A 25,122-nucleotide genomic window follows, 5' to 3' on the forward strand; every position below is an offset into this window, starting at 1 on the left:
CTGCTAGCGCCCTGCGCACTTGTTGGCTGCGAAGGCGGAGGGACAGTTCCTGAGTGGCAGCTGCTCCAAGGGCAATCCTTTGGCCGTCAGGTGCCCAGGAACCCGAGGTGAGGGAGCAAGCAGACAGCCAGGGCCAATGCCTGTCACGGGCCAATCCGTGCCACCCCGTGGGCCCCTGGGAGGGGAGGGCCGCAGTCCTGAGCACCCTCCCTCCCCTGTACTCCCTCCCTCAGAGGACCCCACAGGGCCCACAGCAGAACAGGGCCAGCCCCACCCCCCACCCCCCAGGCTGGCTGCCCCGCTTCCGGAAGCCACTCGGGAACGTGGAGGCGTGCATCCTGCCCCTGGCTCCTTGGGTCCCTCCACGCTGCAGTGCCTGTCCACTTACTCACCCCGAGAGTTTGATGGCGCTCTAATCCACCTGCCCATTCCACAGTTCCAAACCGGGGCTCCTGAGGGGAGGCTCTAGAAGCCCGCAAGGGGGCATCTGGTTGGGGCGCCGCCTACGTCCCATGGAGTGGCACACAGCTCTCACCGGGCTGTGGCCAGTGGGGCTCCCTGGGAGGTTTTTAGGGCCTCCTGGAAAGGGGACAGCAGTTCAGGATGACTCATGGCTGTGATGCCTTTTTTCCTGGGGCTGAGGCCCCAGAGGCCTTGAGTCCTAGAGTATCCATGGCCCCCTCCCCTCGCAGGGAGAATTTCCACACTTGCTCCCCAGGAAGTAGCTCCCCCCGCCCCCCCAGTCCACCCATCAGGCCACTCCCCACAACGACATCTGGACTAGTGCAGAGAACTAGCTGTCATCAGGTAGAGCCCCCGGCCAGCAATCATGGCTCCTCCCACCCAGAACCCCCACTTTCCTTACGACACCGGGAACCCTTAGGTCACCAGCCCTCCAATGAATGCCCTGCCCACCCCTTCTTTTGTGTGTCAGTCCTGGCACTTGAACTCAGGGCCCAGGTGCCATCTCTGAGCTTTTGTGCTCAAGGCGAATGCTCTACCACTTGAGCCACAGCTCTACTTCCAGCTTTTTGGTGGTTAATTGGCGATAAGAATCTCATAGACTTTCCGGTCCACGCTGGATTCTGTCTGCAGACAATTCCTCTCCTCCCCTCCCACGTTGCTAGTGTTCCCTAGGCTTGGCCCTGGCCCCTATAGCCTCCTGGGAGTTTGTCCAAGTTCGACTGTGGTCACAGTCCCTATGTGAGTAGCTCCCTGCACCCAGGTGATCCTATATGCAAATGATCTCCTGCAAGCAAATGACCTCCTGCAAGCAAATGACCTCCTACACGCAAATGATGTTCTACATGCAAATGACCTACATGCAATGAACGTCCATATGCAAATGACTATGTAAATGCAGATGACCCAGCATGCAGGTAGCTTGGTCTCTTCTGAGTTGGGAGACCATGAAGCCCAACATGTCCCATTCTGAGCCTTTGACTCCCCAAAACACTCATGAGTTACCCCACTCAGAGCTGTGGAGGGAGATGCACTGCGGGCAGGCAGGAGACATCCCCTCAGAGCCCCTCAGAGGGCATCCACAGCTTCATGGGCACTGCCCGTGGAGGCACTGCCAGGCCCTGGACCCACTGACTGACGTGAATCCCACCCACTTCTCCTCCCCTCTCTCCTCCCCCAGCCGAAGAGGCGAGGAAGGGCCCTGATAGGTGCTCTTCCAGTCAGGCTGCGGGGTCCCATGACCCCTTTCTCCCACACAGAGGGATGGGAGGAAACAAGTTTTTTAATAGAAAACAGACAGGGTTTGTTCTCCTGCCTTGAACGCTAGAGGTGACATATGCCACTGAGGGGGAGAGGGGGAGGGGGAGAAAGAGGGAGGGGGACAGGGAGAGAGAGGGAGAGGACGGAGGGAGTACCCGCAGGTTCAAGCCCGTCTGCGGTCCCCACCTCTCCTGGAGGTCAGGGCTGCTGTCTCCTGATCTGCTACTTCAAACAAGACCTCTTTAAGCTAATTAGAGTCGGGGTGCTCTGCAAACACAGCAGTTCTGAGCCTCACAAACATGAGCCCAATTATATACACACCCAGAAACGCACGGGCAGGAAGTGCTCACGGGGCAGTGCGGTCATCTCAGGGTGGCCATCTGCCATGACAACTGCTTTCTTGGAGCTTGAATAAATTCCCAAATGCAAGATGCCCCGCCTTGACGGAGCTCTGTAGGAAGAAGGGTAGAGAAGGCCTGCACCCTGAACCCCAGGCCCAGCCCAGCCCACCGCTTCATAGGGCTCCCCAGGTATGACAGAGGTCACTGGACCTGACTCCCACCTAGCCCACAGTGAGGAGCCCAGGGGGAGTTCTGGAAGCTGAAGAACTTCCCAACAGGAGCACAGCCAGCGCAGGACTCAGCTCATCCCGCACCAAAGACACCAGCAGGCTCCCCGTGCCCCCCACCCCCACCCCCAGGGCCAACCATTAGCCCACCACCACCATCAGGCACCTGTTGTTTGACCCTCCCTGCTCCCCTCCCTGCTCCTGCCCGAGGCTATCCCCAAGGTGCTGGGTCTCCACCCCATCTGTCTCCACTGAGACAGATCCCAGCACAGTCATAGGCCGGAACTTTTTTGCTTTTAATTGGTTAGGACCTAGGCAGTATCCCTGCGCTTTCATGCTCAAAGCTACTACTCTACCTCTTGAGCCACAGCTCTACTTCTGGTGGAGCTTTTCGGTGGTTCATTGGAGGTAAGAATCTTCTGGGCTTTCCTGACCATACACAATCCTCCGATCACAGCCTCGGAGTAGCTGGGCTTATAGGCTTGAGCCACCAGTGGTGTGTGGCCCAGCTCTTTTTGTTTTTGCCAGTCCTGGGGTTTGAACTCCAGGCCTGGGCACTGTCCCTGGGCCTCTTTGTGCTCAAGGCTAGCGCTCTACCACTTGAGCCACTGCAACACTTCTAGCTTTTTCTGCACAGCTTATTAGAGATAAGAGTCTTGTGGACTTTCCTACCCAGCTGGCTTTGAACCGTGATCCTCAGATTCAACCTTCTGGGTAGCTAGGATCACAAGTGTGAGTCACCAGTGTCTTCGCTGTGTGTGTGTGTGTGTGTGTGTGTGCGCGCGCGCGCGTTTTGTGGTTTTTTTTGTCGTCTCCCACCCACCTACCACCCCACCCCACCACCCTACCACTCAAGGCTAATACTATACCACTTAAGCAACAGCTCCACTTCTGGCTTTGAACTGTGATCTTTAGAGCTCAGCCTCCTGAGTAGCTAGGATTACAGGCGTGAGCCACCAGTGGTGCCCAGCGCAGGACTCACTTTTGATGAGTCTGGCTATGTCTTTCACTTTCCTCTTGGTGCACACATCTCTGTTGGGCAAACACCTTACGTGGAGCTGCTGTGTTCAAAGTTGGAGGAAACAGGGGATGGATCAGGAGACCCAGTCCCTAGGGGAAGGTTTGTTCCATTGACTTGAACAACTCTAAGGTGAGTTCTCACAGAGAAGGAGCTAGAAGGATTCAGGAAGAACAAGGTTGGCTGGCCTCGGAGGCCAGGGCAAGGCAACACAGGCAGAGGGAACAGCATGGCCGAAGGACTGGGAGACAAGAGTAAGACGTGGTTAGCTCTTCACTGGGAAGGGGCTTGGGCTCCAGGCTGAGGAGCCACTCCTCCATCCATTAATAAGACTGGTTTGGTCCCTTGTGGTACAGGCCGGCACCCTGGGGAGAGCTTTGGCTCCAAGACAAGTGATCCCGTGGGAAGTGTTGTGAGGAGAATGGAGGCAGCCAGAAGTTGGAGGAAGGGCCTGGACAGGGCATGGTGCATAAACAGTACACTCATCCCGTCTGCCTTCCTGCCCACAAGGATCACTAAGCGATCACGGCACTCTTTCCTTCTACCTGGCACTCGGGCGGCCACTACCAACCCTGGCTCCATAAATGAGCCTATATATCTTGCCCCCAATCTGGCTCCATAAAAGGATGAGGGATGGATAAGAAGCCTCTTTCAAGACAACAGGAAGAAGCCAACACCGGCTCCGATTCCAATGTCTGAAGACGGGGGATGACAAGAATGCCCAGGGCTGTGGGCACAGCGCCATCCCTTGGCAGGGACAGAGCTGCACGGCTAGGGGCAGGGGAGAGGGAGCAGCTGACAGCTTCACAGGAGGCGCCCAGGGAACCACGTGACCGCTGCCCACCACTGGGGACCGCCCCGGCCCAGCCCACGGCTGCTGCTCTCCGTTCTGCTCTGCTCTGCTGTCTGTGACGGCATCCGGGCCCCAGATGAGGCAGCGTGCCCACTGGCCGGGTGTCATGTCTCCCCGGCACCTCCCTGACCCCTGACCCGAGGCTAGCACACGCACCTCGCCCCCTCCACAGGTGAGGATGCTGAGCTGGACAGACAAGTCACTTGCCCTCCCTTGATGGCCAGAGCTGACCAGAGGCTCTGCAAGACTCCACCACGGCCATGTCCCGCTCCCTCACCTGGGGACCACTAGCCACAGCGCACCCACGGCTCACCCGTCATGCTGGTAAAAGCCGAACGCACCATCCACTCTCCCTGGCTTTACCAGGGAACTTCCCCCCAACCGGGCCCCAGGGTCCCCCCCCTAATGCCAGTCCCCTCAGCAGGGCGTTGTAGATGGGGGGAGGGGGGTGCACACAGAGGCATCTGGGGATCTTTTCGTCCTGATTCCGGTGGCTTGCACAGATGTTTGTGTGACCAGGCCCTATACAACACTGCTCACAATGCCAGCGGTGGCAAGTGGGCAGAGCTGGAGAGGAAGGCAAGCTGGGGCTAATTAATGATCTCCAGGGCTGGGACAGTTCTTTGCCTAGAAGGGACCCAGAGGTGAGAGGAGGGGGAAGAGGAGCTGTCCACGTCCATCCATCCTGCAGCCCTCAGTCCTCAGGCCAAGGAACCTCCCCAGGGGTCCCTGGGTCCCCACTTCACCCTCTAGGTCAGAGGATTGCTTAGCCTGGGCGTCATGGTGAGAGCCTGCCTTGGCTGCGCCGGTCCCTGCGGGCCGCACCTCGCAAGTCACTCTGCCTCCCAGTGGCGATGCCAGGCAAGGCGCCAACACTGCCCATCGCGCCTGTACCACCAAGATGGCAGCCACAAGGGCCCAGGGAGGTGGCCAGTGCGGCTTAGCAGCTAAGTGCTCTGCTTTGCTGTTATCCCCTGAGCGCTCTGCGTGGCTCGTGGTCACCTCCGTGGGAACTCACGTGGCTCAGCTCAGTCCCATGGCACCCGGCGCCTGCCACAGCCATCACTACTGAGGGGCCCGAGGCACGGGCAGCGACACACAACACAATTTCCTTTTAGACGGTCCCCAGGGCGCTCTGTCCCCAGCTGGGTTTGCACCTGTGGCGGCCTCTGGTGACCGGTGAGCTCAGGCTGGGCCACCTGCCAGCAGTGTCAGGTCCCAGGGGCCTGGGGCAGCAGAGCCTGCCCCACGAGCAGGGTGAGCCCTGGGCTCTGCAGCACTGTCCTCCACCAGGGATTCTGGTCCTAAAAACCGCGCACCTGGTCCCACGCGCTGCTGCCCGCAGCACGGCCCACGCTCGTCTGCGGTATGCCTGGCCGTTCTCTGGGTGGTGGTGTTGCTTGGGATCCCCCGCGCAGCGCCACAGTCCTTGGGGTGCCTCGTGCCTTTGATGGGCTTCCAGGATGGACGCTGTGTTGTTTGCTTGTCTCTGCTCTGCCCACGTTCACCTGCCTGGCACCTGGCTGCTCCCCAGTACGTCAGGAGAGGCTGGAAGCCCCCCTCAGGCCCACTTAGAGGAAGAGACCCCCCCCCGCCCCGGCCTCACTCAGCTCACGAAGCAGCTGGGTTGCCCGTGGGAACTGGGGTCCAACGGTCTGGATAGGACCCAGGCTCTGCCAGCCACCAGCAAGGGACCCAGGGTAAGTAAACTATCCTCCTGGTGAGACTGGAGGCAGAGGTCGCCATCGGAGGGTGGGAAACTCAGGGTGCTGCTTAGGTCGCTGTTTTCCCAGGTGGCCCAGTGGGAGCAGGGCTGTGGCCCCTCCCTGCCTGTATCCCCCCACACCTCTCCCTGCCTCTCACCCCCCCTCTCCCCGCCCCACAGCAGGGAAACCCAGCCTTCCCAGCAAGGCCAGAGCTGCTGGGGTCAGCGGGGCAGACACAGCTGGTTTCAGGTATGTTAGCGGCAAATCAAATCAAATGAGAATTTCTAATCCTTCCTGGGGTCTGGGTTCCATCAGCCTAAACTCATTAGACCAGGAGATGCAGGTGCAGAAAAAAAGGGGCCAGCTCTGTCTCCCCTTCAAAATAAGAGTCTTTAAATCCATACACTGTCCCTGCTGGTGACCAACTCCTGTCATCCTAGCTACTCAGGGGGCTGAGATCTGAGGATGGAGGTTCAAAGCCAGCCCAGGCAGAAATGTTCCAATTAACAAGCAAAAAGCCAGAAGTGCAGGCATGGCTCAAGTGGTAGAGTACCAGCCTTGGAGCAGAAAAGAAGGGCCAGCACCCAGGTTCTGAGTTCAAGTCCCAGTACCGGCACACACATACAACAACAACAACAACACCTAACAACAGTCATCAGCTTCATTTCTCCAAGCATGATGTGTAGCAGCAAGTAAAGGCTCAGAGCTGGCCAGCCATATTTAAATTCCTGTCCTCCACCCTGCCAACAGCCATGAAGGGGCACCGCTGCCCTCCAAACCCACCTGTGGACAGGGAGGAGGAGGAGAACCTGAGCGCACAGCGGCTTTTCAAGTTTAAAACCCACGGTCACGTGTGGAGGAAGCAGGTTTATCTCCGGGGTCGTGCGTGGAGGAATCAGCTAGCAGGGGACACACTGACCCGGACGCAGGTCCAACCGACCATGGGCCCAGGACGGAAGCGTGAGCAGAAAGGATTCTCCTGCAACTCAATTTGTGGACTTCTGGGTATGGGCGCTGCACACGCACAAGTGTGCCCGACTCGCACACAGCCCTGCACTTCCAAGCAGACCCCAAGAGCGAACTACAGCTCCTGGGCGCACGACTGCAGAGGCGTGGGGAGCGGCTTCGCCCAGCCCTGTGTCCTCAGAGCCTGGCACGTGGGGCCTGGGACACCGGGCCTCCGAAGCCAGGCACCAACACTGGCTGTGCAGCCTGCGGCCAGCCACTCCCTCTCTGTGCTCTCAGAGCCAAGGCCTCCACCTGAAATGGCTTTTGGAAATGAAGTAAGTTACTACAAACAAAGAAGAGGATGATGGGAGGGAGGCATGGAGCAGACCCTCAGCAGATGTTGGTAACTAAGGCATAGCCCAAGCACCCCCACCCTGTCACCTTCTCCATGGGGCCTATCTAGCTTCCAGATCACTGGACAGGACAGAACACGTCATTCATTCAGACCACCGCACACAGCTCAGCCACATTGCCAAGAGCTCAAGTTCCTTAGGCCATTTTTGCCCTGCCATGGTTTTTACACAGTGACTGTCATCTTTAGACTTCTTGCTTAGTGGGACACAACGTGGCTGCTGTGGCTCCAAGCATCTGATCACCTCAGAAGCACCATTCAAAGCAAGAAAAAGGGGAAGAGGACACAAGTCTGTTTGCCCTGCCCTCACTCATCAGGCAGCAAATATTTCCCTGAGCCACCAGCTGGCCTACCTATCACTGACCATACCAGCATACCCCATAGACCCGTACCCCCATACACCCATACACCCATACAGCCATACCCCCATACCCCCATACAGCCATACCCCCATAGACCCATACAGCCATACCACCATACACCCATACAGCCATACCACCATAGACCCATACCCCCATACCACCATACACCCATACAGTCATACCCCCATACAGCCATATCCCCATACACCCACACAGCCATACCCCCATACCGCCATACCACCATACACCCATACAGCCATACCACCATAGACCCATACCCCCATACCACCATACAGTCATACCCCCATACAGCCATATCCCCATACACCCACACAGCCATACCCCCATACCCCCATACAGCCATATCCCCATACACCCACACAGCCATACCCCCATAGATCCATACCCCCATACCACCATAGACCCATACAGCCATACCACCATAGACCCATACCCCCATACCACCATAGACCCATACCACCATAGAGCCATACCACCATATACCCATACAGCCATACCACCATACCACCATAGAGCCATACCACCATACACCCATACAGCCATACAGCCATACCACCATATACCCATACCACATATACCCATACCACCATACACCCATACCACCATACACCCATACCAGCATACCCCCATACCACCATACCCCCATACAGCCATACCCCCATATACCCATATAGCCATACCACCATAGACCCATATAGCCATACCACCATAGACCCATACCCCCATACCACCATGTACCCATACAGCCGTACCACCATATCCCCATACAGCCGTACCACCATACCCCCATACAGCCATATCCCCATACACCCATACACCCATACCACCATACCCCCATACAGCCATACCACCATATACCCATACCACCATATACCCATACCACTATACCACCATAGAGCAGTATCACCATACCCCCATACCACCATAGACCCATACAGCCATACCACCATAGACCCATACGCCCATATACCCATACCACCATACACCCATACAGCCATACCACCATATGCCTATACCACCATACCACCATACCACCATACACCCATACCACCATATACCCATACAGACATACCACCATAACCCATACCACCATACACCCATAAAGCCATACCCCCATATACCCATACCACCATAGAGCCATACCACCATATACTCATACAGCCGTACCACCATAACCCATACCACCATACACCCATATCACCATATACCCATACAGCCGTACCACCATAACCCATACCACCATACACCCATACCACCATACACCCATACCACCGTACACCCATACCACCATACACCTATACCATATATACCCATACCACCATATACCCATACAGCCATACCACCATATACCCATACCACTATACCACCATAGAGCCATACCACCATAGAGCCATACACCCATACCACCATACACCCATACCACCATATTCCCATACCACCATACAGCCATACAACCACCACTACCACCATGCAAGCTACTTAGTACACATGTCTGCTGTCTACATACAGAGAACTCTGACAAGCATGCTTTGCTCTCACCAAGCATACTCTGGCCAGAAATAATTTCTAAGAAAGACTCCCTTCCCTCTCCTCTCCCCTCCCCTCCCCTCCGCTCCCCTCTCTGCTGGGGACCCCGCCTCTCCCTGCTGAAGCAGGCAGCATGGCTGGCTCAGAGCGCCTTCACCCCCGGGGACGGGGAGGTGGGAGCTGAAACCTAAGGATTTGGGAGCCAGGAATGGCAGCACACACGGTGATCCCAGCACTCAGGAGGCTAAAGCAGGAGGATCAGAAGTACGAGGCCAGCTTAGGCTGCGTTAGGGAGATCCTGTCTCAATAAAAAGAAAAAAGGGGGGAGAGGGAGGAATCAGGGAGGTGGGAGGAAAGGGATGGTAGGGGAAAAACAAAGGAGGGGTAGCAATGCTGGACAGGAAATGGACTCATTACCTTGCCTCTGTACAGCATCTTTACAATAAAAAAAAATATAAACAAACTTAAAAAAGAGCTAAAGTATTTTGGAACAACCTGGCCTTTAAATCCAAGCCAAGTATTTCTCCTGCGTGGCGAGAGCAGCAGGTGCCTTCTACGCGGAGAAGCCACCTGGCTCGTTCTGTCCTACCCGCGGCCTCCAGCCAGTCACACAGGGGGACGGTGCTGCCACCGTCCGCGCTCAGAGCTCTGGCCTCTTGTCAATGGTGGAGCCGAGCCGGTAACACAGACCTCCGCTGTTCACTGTGCCACAGCGCGAGGCCCAGGCTGGTCTGGGACAACCGCACAGCCATGCTCAAGACGTCACCACTGTCAGAATGAAACCTAACCCTCGGTCCTGCCCAGGAGGCCGGGAAGGGCTCTGCAGCAGCCAGGGACAGGGCACCGCAGGCCCTGGAGCGGCCCATGCACGGCCCCCTGCACGTGTTGGCTGGGCCCTTCACCACCACCTCCCAGCCCGGCTCGGTGGCGCATGCCAGTAATCCCAGCTGCTCTGGAAGCAGAGACAGGAGAATCACAGTCTGAGGCTAATCAGGCACAAGCACAAGACCTTATCTGAAAAATAAACTAAAAGCAACAGGCAGGGATGGGCTTTTTTTTTTTTTGGTCAATCATGGGGCCTGAACTCTGGCCTAGGCGCTGTCCCTCAGCTCTCAGCTTTAGCGCTCTACTACTTGAACCACAGCGCCACTTCTGGCTTTTTCTGCTTATGTGGTGCTGAGGAATAGAACCCAGGGCCTCACGCATGCAAGGCAAGCGCTCCACCACTGAGCCACCTTCTCAGCCCAGGGACATGGCTGAAGTGGTAAAGTACCCGCAAACTAGAGGCCCTGAGTAGAAACCCCAGTTCCAGGAAGGGAAAAAAAGAAAGGGAGGGAGGGACAGGAAAGGAAAAGAAGGGAAGGAGAGAAGAGAAAGAGGAGGGAGGGGAAGGGGAAGGGGGAGAGAGGAGACAAGAAGGGGAGGAGATAAGAGAGGGGAGAGAGGAAACGGGGAGAGGAGAGGGGAAGAATGGAGACTCAAGGCCCGGGCACTCCCTCAATGATATAAACTCACAGGTAGACAGGCTGGCCACTTCCCAAACCAAGCAAGATTGTGGCCATCGCTGATGCTATTTCCTCACGGGTAAAACAAGGGTGGGCTCCCACCATCTGATGAGCAGATGAAGATGGGAGGGGTCAGCTGTGGGGACGGACGAAAGGAGGGGATGCGGGAGGACGGGCTGACGCCACATTGAGGAACAAAAAGAAGCATGGCCCATTTTCCTGCGATTGAACTTGGACGGCCTTTCAGAGTGGCTCCGTCTGTGAGCAGCGGCCTCCCTGCCCCACACCACCCGTGGCCCGGACCACCTGCAGCCTCTCCGCACAGCGCGGTGCTCCTTAAAACCCTGTCCTGGCAAGCACATCGGGACCAAGCGCAGGAAACATGTCACGGGACAGGCTTCATCCGGAGTCACCACCTTCCCGGTTAGCCTGGTGCCCACAGGCCAGTGGTGTTCCAGCCAGTGGCACCGCTCGGGAGAGCCACCTGCCAGAGCCCAGCTTCTGCGGGTCCAGAAAGAGCCGGGCGCTCAGCCCACCCACCTCTGCCTATAAGCTGCACAGGCACAGTCAGGCAGACACCGACAGACGCAGGTGGGTAGCCCAGAATGGGCACGGGTGGGCAGTCCTGGATGGGCACAGGCGGGCAGTCCCAGATGGGCAGAGTCTCTGCGCCCAGCAGCTGATGTCGCGATGGCTGGGCGCTAGGACGCAAGCGTGTGATGTCAGCTCTCCTCCAGCGGTGGCACCCAGATTGGCCTGTCACCACACCCCAGGTCAGGGGCAGGGGTCAACTTCAGAGGATGCGGGAACCCCCCCCACACACACTCAGCAGCCCACCCAGGGCCTCGGGTTAGCAGTGGCAGGGGTGGGGCTCTGCCATCTGAGCACCTTGGAGGAGGCAGAACTCAGGGCGCAGGGCGGGGGCCTTTGCGGCGCCTTCAGGAAAGGCTGCTGGAGGTAGCAGGGCTCCCGTGGGGAGCTCAGAGGTCCTCAAAAGGCTTTGAGTGAGGAAGAGCCTGTGTGACAGGGCGGGAGAGGCACCCGAGCTGCTGACCCCCGCAGGGCAGAGGGCAGGCGAGAACACCGTCCCTGGTAGGGGCTGGAGACGGTGGAAGCAGAGGTCAGCAAAGACCCGCTGAACCTGCGAGGCCCAGTACGCCCCCCTCACGTCCACACCCTGATACCCAAAGTGCATATACTTCTCACTGGACAGGCCATACTGACCTATCACTCGTTTTCTAAAATGCACAAGCCACAGCTCAGGTGGTAGAGCACCAGCCTTTGGGCAAAAAGCATCAGACACTGAGTTCCAGGCCTGGGCCTGGGCCTGGGGCGGGGAGGGGAAGGAAGGGGGGCAGGATTCACAGCCCAAGGCCCCAGGTCAGTAGTTGAAGCCGAGGTGCCAGCTGGAGAAAGTCCCCCCAAGTCTGTAATCCTCGGCCAGGCCCCACTTGGTCTCCCAGGGGAGCTGCTGTGGCAGTGACTGTCACACCTTGGGGCGGGCATCCCGTGGGAGGAGACACGCTACAAGGCCGGGGACTCCTGCCCTGCAGCCAGCTAATAAGAAGGGCTCCCAAGCCCCTGGGGTGTTGGGGACCCTCGGACCCCCTCCCCCGCCGGACACGGGGCCATTAGAAGCTCAGAGCCTAAAGGGAAGAGCCATAAACATCCACTGGCCCCAGAAGGTTCCAGGCCCTACTGGTACTTCGAGGGGCTTCTCACTCAACAAACCTAGGGTCAAGTGAACCCAACAGTGGAACTTGAGAAGGGAATGGTGGGGGGAAGGGATTTTACAAAGTTCAAGGCCAAGAAGAAACTTGGAAGACCCCCCAGCCGGGCGCCCCCCCTCACTCATAAACAAATGGCCGCTTTATTTGGGCACCCTAGGGACAGCTGAGAGTTTTAAAGTTCTCCCGGGCAGGGCCCGCGGGCCTTTCATTTGCCCCAAGTCTCCCCTCACGTTAATAGGTCTGAAGACTGCATGGTTATTGGCCTGTGGGGTGCGATACCCCAGCGCCAGCAGCACGCCGGGCCCCATAGAGCCAACCCCCCCTCACACCCCACACCTCACCCCTACCCCCGCCCCCCCCCCTCCCCCCCGCGCTCAGCTTGCGGGCATTTCCTGCTTTGGTTTGCTGGGGCTCAGGGAAGAATGAAGAGCCAAGGGCCACGGGCACCCCGGCCCCTGATCCCGGTCCACAGCCTGGCTGCCTCCTGCCTTTACCAAGTTCATTTCACTTGGGAATAAGTTGAGATGCTCTGCCTGAACTACAGAGGGCTGCGCCTGGCCCCGGCGTGTCCACGGAGGGTCTTGCTCCACCCCAACCCTCGCCCAGACACCACAGCGTTTCCTATCCTATTCTATTCTGGTTTGGGGCAGTGCTGGAGCTTAACCTCCGGGCTGTGTCTTCTCGAGGCAGGTGCTCTACCACGTGAGCCACACCCCTGTCCTTTTTGCTTCAGTTAGCAGCTCACATTTTTACCCAGCCCCACCTAGACCAGGCCCCTGCCACGCACCTAGGATGAAGGTGTGCACCACCACATTCAACTTACTGGTTGAGATGAAGTCTCATCTACTTTCTGCCCCGCTGACTTTGAGGAAGATCTTCCCAATTCCCATCTCCCAGGTAGCTGGGATTACAAGTGTGAGGCACCGGGCTGGGATGGTGGCTCAGTGGTAGAGCGCTTGCCTTGCATGCCTGAGGCCCTGGGTTCGATTCCTCAGCACCACACAAGCAAAAAGAAAAAAGCCGGAAGTGGCACTGTGCTCAAGTGGTAGAGCGCTAGCCTTGAGCTGAAGAGCTGAGGGACAGCGCCCAGGCCCAGAGTTCAGGCCCCACGACCGGACCCAAAAACAAAACAAGTGTGAGGCACCGTGCCTGCGCCTGGTTTTGCATTGTTAAAAGAAATAAAACTTGACAGGAATAGGGTTTGTTGAGAATTTCTCCCCATCCCATCCCTTGCCTGAAACCGAACCCCAACAGCTGTCACCCTGAAGCTGCTAGAGATTTCCGCCCATACTCACAAAAGTGCCTCACGGGGCAGTGTGCACAGTGCTTACGCAGCAGAGGTTCAGCCCTAGCACCTGACGCACAAAGAAGCCACTGAATTTGAACCCTTCTGCCACTTCCTTTCCAGGCGCCCAGCCCTGCTCACAGGCGTTTGGATGTGGGCGACTTTCCTTTATTACAAACTGCCCAGGACACACAGTTAGACTGGGAATAGGACTGTAATCCCAGCTACTCAGGAAATGGAGGCAGCAATCCAGAGGATGATGATTTAAGGCTAGCCTGGGTATTACCGAAAAAAAAAAAAAAAAAAAGTGGGCAAGACCCCGTCTCAACAGTAAAAAGCCAGGCACAATGATGTGTACCTGTCATCACAGCTACGCAGGAGTCCTAAATAGGGAGATCAAGATCCAGGTCAGCCCTGGGCCAAAGTGTAAGATCCTACCTGAAAAAAAAATCACCAAAGGGCTAGGGGCATGGCTCCTATGGCGGAGCACCAGCCCAGCAAGTACAAGGCCCGGAGTTTAACCCCCAGTATGAAAGGGGAGAGGAGGGGAGGGGAGGGGAAGGGAGGGGAGGGGAGAGGAGGGGAGGGCAGGGGAGGGCAGGGGAGGGCAGGGGAGGGTTCCTATGGGCTTTTCAGCCTCCTGAAGCTTGGTCACTAAAATGCACACCTGTATGTAGCTCTCCTGGAATTGTCTCCTGGAGGGGTAAGGGTGTACCCTGGGCCCCACACTGGGGCAGGCGGGCCCTTTGCCCTGACAATTAGCCATAAAGACAGGGAAGAGGAGCTTTGTGCACACAGGACAGGTACTGGAGGGGGAGGCGGCACCTGCTATCTGTATCTTACTCAGCAGAACAGGACGAAGTCGAGGTCACGGGTTGGGCCTCTGTTCACAGGGTGTCCACCCTGTCTCCTCCACACCCACTCCCTAGCTGAGGCCCCCACAGAGGCCGAAGGCAGGAGGCGTTTCCAGGCCCCACATGGCCCTCCTGTGAGCACGGGAGGCGGCTGGCCTCCTCCCTGTGGAGGGCACAGTGCCACTTCCTGTGCAGAATGCCAAGACGGGAAAGATGGCATGTCTAGGCCCTTCCTGTGAGACTCCTATCTCCAATTCATCACCAAAAGCAGCCAGAAGTGGCGCTGTGGCTCAAGTGGTAGAGCGCTAGCCTTGAGCAAAAGAAGCTCAGGGACAGCGCCCAGGCCCAGAGTTCAAGCCCCAGGACTGGCAATGCATTCATGAAGGTTAATTAAATTCTGTACTAATGACTGCGTATAAAGCGTTGCACTGTACTTCATCTTTGGAACTCCTACTTAAATTTCTACCTTTATCCACCTTCTCTAGAGTAAGGATGTAGCCTGACTCGGTAGGCGTTTCACAGTTCGTTTGTTTGTGCATGCGCGCTAATCTGGGCTAGAGACCATACACGCCTGAGGAAGCCATGCGCACGCTCTCCCTGTTCCCGGGTCCCCACTATGCCCTGGGTAGGCTGGCTGGACGGTGCCCACGCGCGCCAGCCATGGAATCCAGGCCCCGGCTGCCCTTGTGTGGGAGAGCTGGGGGCAGCAGAGGCCAAGAAGCTGTGTGAACTGCAAAGCTGAGCACTTAGATGTTGTTGTACTTCTGCTTTATTCAAACAACATGAAAGTTAAGACAAAGGCCGGGGTCAGCGGGCGGTCCAGGCCTCCGTCCAGTGCCTTGGATCATGCAAGCCCTGGGTTTTGGAAACACTGAAAGTTTTTATGTGTAGCCAGATCAATGAAGCCAGACAACAAAAGAGAGAAACCTGAAAACGCCTTCAGAGAGTTAAAGGCGAGATGACACGTGACTTCAGAGAGGAAGAGAAACTGAACACTAGCTAAGCCGGACTTTCGAGACCCAATAGACAAAGGGCAGGGCAGGTGGGGGAAAGCCGGAAAGGAGAATCCCCACAGGCACGGTCGTGGGCAGCCCTGGACACGGCTCTTTGGTCCTCTGGTCTCTGCAGGCATCGAAACACACTGAACACCCCCCCCCACCGGAGGGCCTTGTTACACTGCCGGCCCAGCTGCAGGAGTGGCGGCTGCCGCCCGGCACCTGCTCCCTTAAAAAGTGGGACTGTTGATGAATGCAGCGGCTGTGGCCCCTGGAAGAGACAAGACCACTTGTGCTGGGGCCAGCTTCCCGGGCACTTCAGCAATGACGGTTTTACAAAGTCAACTTTCTCATCTGGAGAAGCTGTCGTCATTGGCAGTTGCCGAGGTAGCAGGTGGGTTTCAGTATGTCCCCACAGCTCCAATGCCATCCCCCAAGTTGTAACTTTATTTTTTGAGGGTCCAGTCGTAGGGCCTGAACTCTGGGCCTGGGCGCTGGGCGCTGTCCCTCAGCTCTTCAGCTCAAGGCTAGCGCTCTACCACTTGAGCCACAGCGCCACTTCTGGCTTTTTTCTTTTTGCTTATGTGGTGCTGAGGAATCAAACCCAGGGCCTCAGGCATGCAAGGCAAGCGCTCTACCACTGAGCCACCTTCCCAGCTGTAACTTTATTTTTAAATCAGCACAGACGCCAACACAGAAAGAAAGACCCATAGCAGCGCACAATTCTCCATCCAGGGCGTCGGGTTTGTCCGATCCCACTTCACAGGTCTCTAAAGAGAAGGGATGCCCGAGCCCATGCACATGGTGATGTCTTTAAAAAAATACAGTAAATAACATGAACAAGAAGCTGGGGGCTCATGCCTGTCATCCTAGCTACTCAGGAGGCTGAGATCTGAGGATCCAGGTTCAGAGCCAGCCCGGGTAGGAAAGTCCGTGAAACTCTTCTCTTCAATAAACACTCAGAAAACCAGAAGTGGCACTGTAGCTCAAGTGGTAGAGCTCTCGCCTTGAGCTGAAGAGCTGAGGGGCAGTGCTCAGGCCCAGAGTTCAAGCCCCATAACTAACAAAAAAAAAAAAAGCTAGAAATAGAGCTGTGGCTCAAGTGGTAAAGCACTAGCGTTGAGCAAAAAAGCTCAGAGCCAGGCCCAGAGTTCAAGCCCCGGTGCTGGAACAAAAAGACAACAGCACTTAAACACTAAAATTCAAGCACCTATGTGGCTCGTCCCTGTAAATCCTACTCGAGAGGCTGAGACCTGAGGACCCCGGTTCAAAGTCAGCCCGGGCAGGAAAGTCCATGAGATTCTATCTTCAATTAACCACGAAAACAAAAATCCAGAAGTAGAACTGTGACTCAAGTTGAAGAGCACTAACCTTGAGTGGAAAAGCCAAACAAGAGTTGGAGACTTTGAGTTCAAGCCCCAGTATCAGCACACACACACTCACAAGAAAACAAAACACCAAAATTTAAGACGAACACAGGAAAGTTAGTATTTATCTGACTATCTCAATAAAAACAACCACAGCTACCATTTATTGTGCACCTACTGTGTGCCAGAACTCTGCACTTAGGTAATATGATGTTGTCATATTGAGGAAGGGATTATCTGCCTTTATAAAGAGAGGCAAGAAACTCAGAGATGTTAAGTAACTCGAGCAAAGTCACCCAAGCTAATGTGCAACCACAATGACAGCAGACCCATGGGTTTATGCAGAGTCTACAGACAATCACCAGGGATGCCTTCCCCTTCTGCCTGGCCAAGCCACGCCCACTGCTGTCACCAAGAACTTCCGTTACACACGGCAGGGAACCCCCCCCAACCCCCCTCCATATATCACCCAGAATTAGTTGCAAAGTGTCAGGAAACTTGGCCAGGCGGCCCCAAGCCTAAGCGAGGGCTGGAAGCCCTTTATGGAAAGCCGCGGTTGGCAGCCGAGGGCCTGCATGGGAACAAATTAACATTGGCATTTGGAGCACAGGAAAGGAAGGAAATTAGAAACACAGCTTATACTTGGCCAGCCCTTTGAAATACTGTACCAGGCTACCGACATCAATTAATGAAAAGCAGCGCTGTGCTGAGAGGCTCTGGTTTGGAAATGCATTAACACACGTTAAACATGTTTGTACAGGAACCGGATTATAAGCACCCGGGCTCCAAAACAATAAAGCCATTACCCTCAACCTGGGCCCTCAGAGTCGTCATTAATTCAGCGCACTCCACTCGGATCAGAGAGGCTTTGCCTTCCAAACACAGGCTCAAAGGCCAGCGGCGGCACGCCGCACACGCCTGCCCCAGTGTCACTTTGGGGCAAGTGTCAGCCTCCTTGATGCACGGGAGAGGGGGAGGGGAAGGAGGAAGAGGGGGTGGAGGAGAGGGGGAAGGGGAGGACAGGGGGGAGATGAGGAGGAAGGAAAAAAAGTCCCCAACCCAGCCCTGGTAGTCAGTGATTTTACTTGGGTTGGGCAATTTTTCACCGGGGAAGGTGAACTATGAAATATCTGTTCCACATTAAGAAATACTAGGTCACATGTTTTGTCAAATAGTATTTGTCAAATGCCATTTTCTACAAAACCCAGAATTCAATCCCAGCTGAACACATGGCTAATACCGACCGGCTCACATCATAATCATGGTGATGTGTGTCCGGGATCACTTGCCATGCGCCAGCTCTCCTGACTCTACAAACGGTTGCAGAGAGGTTGGGAAAGAAAGTTCTGGAATAAATAAAGCCTGGGCCTCCAGCTTTCCAGCACAAAGGAGCCTACACACTCACAGGTTCTCAGCCAACCGAAAGTCAAGTGTCCACTGCTCTGAAGTGCAAGAATTGCTTACGGGGAAGTGTGTATCTGTCTGTCTGTCTGTCTGTCTCTCTCTCTCTCTCTGTCGGTACTGGAGCTTGAACTCAGGGCCCAGGTACTGTCCTTAGCTGTTTCACTCGAGGATGGCACTCTGTCACTTGAGCCACTTCTGGTCTTTTTGCTAGTTCATTGAAAGTCTCCCAGACTTTCCTGCCCAGGCTAACTTTGAACTGCGATCCTCAAATCTCAGCCTCCGTAGTAACTAGAATGACAGGGGTGAGCCACCAGCGCCCAGCCAGGGGAAGGATTTTAGATCTGTGGAGACTCAGCTTTGTGACCTGCAGAGAGAGAGTTGTTGTTGTTTTCTGAGTCCAGCCTCCCTTGCCTGTGCCCTGGCACCCTGGCTCCAAGCCGCAGACATTGCCCACGCCCCCGGTCTGCTCCCTCATCTGGCTGAGGCCACCCCTCGGTCCCCGTCCCCGCGTTGCTCTGGGGATACTGAAGCTGGAGCCATTGTGCTGTGTAAAGCTGAACGCGTTATCATTTGCACCGCAAATTAACAGTTTCTATGTAAATATTGGTATTTCCTCACGCCATGAAGGCGAGAGGCGGTTAAAAAAAATGGCCCGGGCTCATTTGATTTAAACTAATTAAAAGCAGAAGGTTGTGAAATTCAATGCATTGATTTTGCCAATGGAAGTTAAGTCTTTTATAGTAAACGCCACAGCCGCACCATACCGCTCTAAGCTCACCCCCAAATTCCTGCAGACGACCACATGACAGGTCCCCACATCCCTGCCTGGGCCTGACCCCAGAGGGCCCCCCCACACCCTCCCCCCCACTGGAGTGCATTGGTGGATACTTGGCCTGAAGGCCAAAACCCAGTGGGTCCACAGCCCTGGGCACCGTGGCCACAGCTGGGCGCAGCAGCTGGGCGCACCGGGTCCTGGGTTCCATAAGAGTTCAGCAGGCCAGGAAGGGCGGAGGAGGGCAGCCTGAGGACACTCATCCCCACCGTGGGCCAAATATGACCTTAGCAAACGGGGTTGGGCAAGATAGCGGGCGATACGGGTAATCAATCAGTTCAGATGGGCTCTCCCTAGAATGAAGTCACCATTCGTGGGGGGCGGGGGGCATGTGATACTCGCTCGCATCGCAGGCATGCGGGCCAGGGGACAGTCCACCAGCTGTGTTTATCCGGGCAGAGGCGTGATGGCCGCCAACGGCGGGGAGGTAAGGCCCAATCCCACCTTCAAACAACCATCCCCTGCCCCCCTCGAGGCCCCCAACCTCCTTTATCTGGGCTGCCTCCCTTGCTCCTTCCATGAGGACCTTGTCACTAAACAACAGCTCTGGAATCCAACCTCCCGCCCCCCTCCCCCCAAAAAAAGCCACCCAAGCTGGCATCCGGGACTCAACCTCATCCTGCTTTGATTCTAGAAGGGAAAGCCACAGAAGGATCCCAAAAGTTCAAACATGGGTCACCTACAGAGATCCCCGGTGGGGGGTGGGGGGTGAGAAGGGGAAGGGGAGCAATCTTTGATTTATATAAGCAGGAAAATGAGCTTTAGAAGAAGTGATTTTGAAAGGTTTACTAAAAACACAGCTGTTGGTCCACTCCTGGCGCGAAGGCCGGCCGCAGGAGGAGAAAGAGGGTGCGGGAGAGAAGGGGGAGCCTGTGTGACATCTCTATTAACCCCTGGCCGCGGCCCAAGGAGAGCCGCGCTGCGCTGGAATGCGGAGCCCACCCCTTCCAAAGCCTAACACAAGCCAGGCTGCAGCTGCAGCGCCGGCCGGCCTGCGGACATTTTTAAACTGTAACAGAATCTTTTCCTAATACTCTACAGTGGTAGGGCCTGTTCTGAAGGGGGAGAAGGCGAGCTCTTAATGCCAAACACTTGTCAACAAAAAGGACGGCCAGATGGTCAAAGCAACCAGCCAGCCTCCAAGCACAGCCCCTTCCTCGCTCGAGCTCCGGGTCGCAGTCACCAAAGCCCCTTCCCTGCCGCTGGCTTCCAGAACAACCAGGTTTCAGCTCTGTGTCTTTTTTGTTGTTGTTTCCAAATGAGCATCAAAGATGAAACAAATTTCATTCCTTCATAACCTGGCCCCAGAGATAAACACGGGTCACCTACCCCCATGCCAGCCGGCCTGTCTAGAAAATTCTAAGCAGAGCTGCTGGGTTTTCCAAAGAAAAGAATGAGCCGGCAGGGCTAAGGGGAGAGTCATCTTAGAATCGCCGTCGCCTGGGGACTATTTAGGAGAGAGGAGCCTGTTTCAAATTCCCAAATTAAATCTACATGGAGGAGTCGGGGACTTTTTAATCCAAACCAGTTTACTGATCTTCCCATTGAAGTTAAGGGGCCTGAGCTGGGGAGACGTGAGGCTGGCTCAAGTAGCCAGCTGCCCTGGCTGCCTGCTTTGGAGGGCTCATGGGGGCTGGCCTTGGTCTCAGGTACCCTCTAAAGCTCTCGAGGGAGCACATGGTTTTGTCGTAAATTCCCCCTGTAGAACAGATCCTGCTCAGCCTGGCAAAAAGCTCGAATTCCAAGGAGAAGAACGTATAAGAACAGAAACCAGGGTGGCTGTGGACAGAGGGAAGAATAAAGGCAACAGGTCTCCAAAAGCCTTCAGGATGCAGGCAGGGTCCCCAGGCAGGCAGGCAGGCAGGCAGGCAGGCAGGCAGGCAGGCAGGCAGGCAGGGAGGCAGGGAGGCAGGGAGGCAGGCAGGCAGGCAGGCAGGCAGGCAGGCAGGCAGGCAGGCAGGCAGGCAGGCAGGCAGGCAGGGAGGCAGGCAGGCAGGCAGGCAGGCAGGCAGGCAGGCAGGCAGGGAGGCAGGCAGGCCTACAGGACAGCAGAAGTATGCCGGAGGGGGAGGGGTGGCAGGGAACATTCCCACCATTTCCCCCCCTCAACTCTCCTCCCCCCCAATACAAGAATCTCACCAGGGGTCTTCAAAGTCAAGGAAACATGCAATGGTTTGACGTGAACAAGTGATATTTTCTCACTCTTAGGTGAAGTGTGAGAACAAACTTGGCTTTAAACAGCTTTGTATATTACAGATCAACGTGATTTGCAGCCCCAGAGAAAACTGGCTTCCTGGCCAACACAGATCAGGGTGTCTGTCTCTCTCCCTCGCTCCCTCTCACTCTCCCTCCCCCCATCCCTCTCTCTCTCTCTCATACACACACACACACACACACTTACACACACCCCTCTCCATACCAACTTCCACCCTGAGTCTCTCCTATGGAGCCTCTTGTGACAGAAAGGATAGAGGGTTGATTCCTGTGCTGTTGCTGAGCAGAAATACACACACACCCTTGGGGCATTTAGCAGAAAGCTGTTCACCAGACTACAGACTGTTCTTCCCCTAACTAATTACCTCGAGTTTGGGGACAGAGAGAAAGAAAGAAAACAAGGTCACCGTGCGCTCTCTTAAAAGCCACTCGGCCATCTAATTTGCAGTGATGCTCCAGAAAGCTAGACCTGAGAAAGTCAGGCCGGTCCCACAAAGCCCAAAGCCAGCCAGCCGGCTGATTAAGAGGCTCAGACAAGCCAGTCTTTGTCCTTTCAAGATGAAAGAACTGGACTGAAAGGTATGCGTGCAGCCAGAAGAGGAAAACCACCCAGCTGTGGCCTTCCCAGGCAAGCCTCAGCTTGCTCTCAGGCTGAGGGGGAGCGCCCAGCCCTGCCCTTGAGTTCCCAGCAGCACCCGGAGCGCCCGGGCTCTCCTACGGGATGCCACAGCGCCCTTCCAGGAGAAGCAGCAGGGCAGAATTTGCACGTGGTTGGCAAAGCCTGCTACTCAAGTCAGTGATTACAAATACTTAAAAAAAAAAAAAAAAAGGAACTCCAGCCAGGCTGAGTGTAGTTCTGGGACCTACAGTGTTGTGTGAGAATCAAGAGAGAACACCATGTGAAGTGCAAAGAAAAGGCCTGCTGAGCTGAGCAGGGCGGGCATCCAGGGCTACAGAAGTCCCGGCACACACATGCGTGCTGTTAGAATCTTTCTTTAGCTCTTGATATCAGCAACAAGCACACACATTTGGAAAACCACACACACAAGCACAATTGAAAAAAAAATCAGACTCCAGTTCCCAGTGTCGAGTTCCTGTGGGCCATAAACTGCAGTCCCTCCAGCGATCCATACACCTACAAAGGGACACACAGCTAAAGGCTTGGCTAACTTCAACTTGCTTTAAGTTATTTTGAAATCTCGGTCTCCCACCTCCTTGCTCCTGAGCCTCATGCTAGTCTTTGATTTTTGACTAGACAATCCCCCCCCCCCACCTCGGGAATCTGGAGACTCGGTGTGGAAGGGAGCATCTAGGCAGATCTCGCCTCCCCCAGCCCCTCCCCCAGGCACCCCAGGTGCCCAGCAAGGGGCACATTATTCTCAAGTAGACCCAGCTCCCGCCCGTGGGCCTGTTTGCTGACTTCACTTGGTTGGGGATTTCGCTGCAAGTTACACAAGTGCAATGAAGGGGCTCAGGAAACAGCATTCTCCTGGCCTATTATCTCCAAAGCCAAATATTTGATTGTCAGCCCCTAAAGCGCGCTGCCTGCCGGGGGTCAGTTTGTACAAGTCTCAAAGGAGGGGGGGGGCGGTGGGGGAGTGGACTCCGGGGCCAGCGTCCCTGCGGTCCTAGGGCCTCCAGGTGGGAAGGAAGCGGGCACCCGCCGACCCCGCCGACCCCGCCGCGGCTTCTGCTCCGAGACCTCACGCCAGCCGCCCAATCGCCAGAACCCGTGGTTTGCGCGCCACACGTGATAAACGCTGGAAATGGATCCTGCCCGCTCGGGACCTATCATTAAATATTTAAAATAGAAAGCTCGCGATGGCAACATTTCTCCCCCCAGCTTCAGCCGCGCGGTGGGCGCGGGGCGCGCGGGGCACGCGGCGCCACGGAGCAGGCGCACCGCGAGGGGACAGGGAGGGCCGGCCGGGGCGGGAAGGGAGGGCGACGCCCGCGGTGCCAGGGCCGGGCCGGGCGGAGACGGGCCCAGGAAGGACGGGAAGGCAGCTTCGCCCAGAAGGGCCCTCGAAGTCCAGGTAGCGGAGGCCGAGGCGGCCGGGACGGCTCACAGACCCGGCCGAGCGCTTTGAACTGAGCCGCGGCCAGGCAGGCGCCAGACCCCGACGAGGCGTCCCACGGGCCCCGGCCTCGCGATCCCCCACCGTCGCGGGCCAGCTGAGCCAGACGGGGGGGGGGGACAGCCCGCGGAGACCCCGGGGCACTTGGGGGACGGATCGCGCCGAGTACCCGCGGTGCTGCGAAGGGCGCTGAATGGCCAGATGAATGGACGTAGCGCTGGCTCCCTCCGGGTCTCAGAGCGCCCCCAACATGGGCACACCCCCTCCCAAGGCGTCCTTAAGCAGGACGCACAACACCCCGTCCCGAGCGCCCCCCCCCGGCAGGGGCGCACTGCCACCCCCCCCCCCCCGCCGCCCCCCACTCACCGAGGTTGACGAAGCTCATGACCATGTCGGCGTCGGTGAGGAAGTGGCTGTCCTGCAGGCTGGCCAGAGGGGGGCCCTGGGTACTGAAGACCGCCTTGTAGGGGTAGGAGAAGCCCTGGCCGTCGGGCCCCGCGCCCTCCTCGACCGCCATGGCGTTGTACAGGTCCAGCATGAACATGGGCGCGGAGTTGTACTTGCCCTGGAGGTGGGGGCGCGGGCGGTGCGGCAAGCCCAAGATGGAGAGGATCTCCCGCTGCATCTCGCGCCGTTCCTGGCTGCGGAGGCGCCGGTGGATGAAGCTCGAGTGCACCTCGTTGTCCAGGCTGAAGTCGGCCAGGGCGGAGCGCAGCAGGAACAGCGGCGCCCAGAGCGCCACGAAGCCGCGCGGCGCCGCGGCGCGCAGCGAGCGCACGTGCATGGCTCCGGCTCTACGCGCGAGCCGGGCTCGGGGCGCCCGGGCCGCGCCGCCCCAGGTGGCAAAAGGCGGAGGGGGAGGCGGAGGGGAGGCGGGCGGCCGTTCACGCCGCGCGGTCACTCGCTGCAGACGGGCCCCGCGGCGCCCGCTCCACACATGGCCACTCTCCGGCCGGCCGCGCTCGGCGCTGGCCCGGGGCCCCTCGCCCCGCACTCGCTCGGGCGCACCGCAGGGCTAGGAGACCCAGCGCGAGCGAGCGAGGGAGCGAGGGAAGGATCCGGGAGGCGGGCGCGGGTGTGGGAGGAGCAGCCAGCAACCTAAGAGTCCGCAGAGCCGGAGCCGGGCCAGGGAGGCGGCGAGCGCGCTCCTTCCCCGGGCTCCGCTCGCGCCCTCGCCCTGGGGCGCCGGCGACCCACGCTCTGGGGAACTCTGGCCAGGGAGGAAGGGACCCCGAGTTGCTCCCCCAGCCCCGCGACCTCACGAGAGCCGCCCCGGGGAGCCCGGAGTGGTGCGCGCTGGGGCCTGGGAAGAGGAGGAGGGTGGGGGAGGAGGGCGGGCTTGGCGCCGCCCCGCCCGCGCCCGGCCTCCCACCTGCGCTCGGCCACGCCCTCTCCCAGCTGCGCCCAATGGCCGCCTTCCCTCCTTTCCGCAGCGCGCTCCGCGAATGCCTCGCCGTGCCCACCGGGTTCCTCGGACCCAGACGGCCGCTCCCGGGGGTGCGAAGCAGCGCGGAGTCCGAGTCGCCCGGCCCTTCCCTGGGACCAGGAAAGAACTGTGCCGACCGGTGCGAGTCGGGCAGTGATTGTGGTGAGAAGCGGCGCAGAAATGGGAGAGGGCTCCCCGGAGGTGGTGACCTTGGAGCCTGCCTCGTCCTTCTGAACCCCTAACATTCCCTCCACCCAGCACGTCGCGTCGGCCGCCCTCCCCACCTACTGCGGGC

The 25,122-nt window shown here is 57.4% G+C and overlaps 1 protein-coding gene across 1 annotated transcript in view; it reads right to left on the reverse strand.

Moving 5' to 3' along the window:
* Bmp7 (bone morphogenetic protein 7) overlaps positions 1–24,317 on the reverse strand; it is a 58,419-nt gene extending 34,102 nt beyond the window's left edge. The window contains exon 1 of the mRNA XM_042699229.1: positions 23,768–24,317. Coding sequence (XP_042555163.1) covers positions 23,768–24,185 — 418 coding nt within the window. The 5' untranslated portion in view covers positions 24,186–24,317. The remainder of the gene's footprint in view (positions 1–23,767) is intronic.
* Positions 24,318–25,122: the final 805 nt, after the last annotated feature.

Source organism: Dipodomys spectabilis, unplaced genomic scaffold (genome assembly GCF_019054845.1).
Source record: "Dipodomys spectabilis isolate Male_0828 unplaced genomic scaffold, ASM1905484v1 ptg000240l, whole genome shotgun sequence".
In the NCBI taxonomy this organism is placed as follows: domain Eukaryota; kingdom Metazoa; phylum Chordata; class Mammalia; order Rodentia; family Heteromyidae; genus Dipodomys; species Dipodomys spectabilis.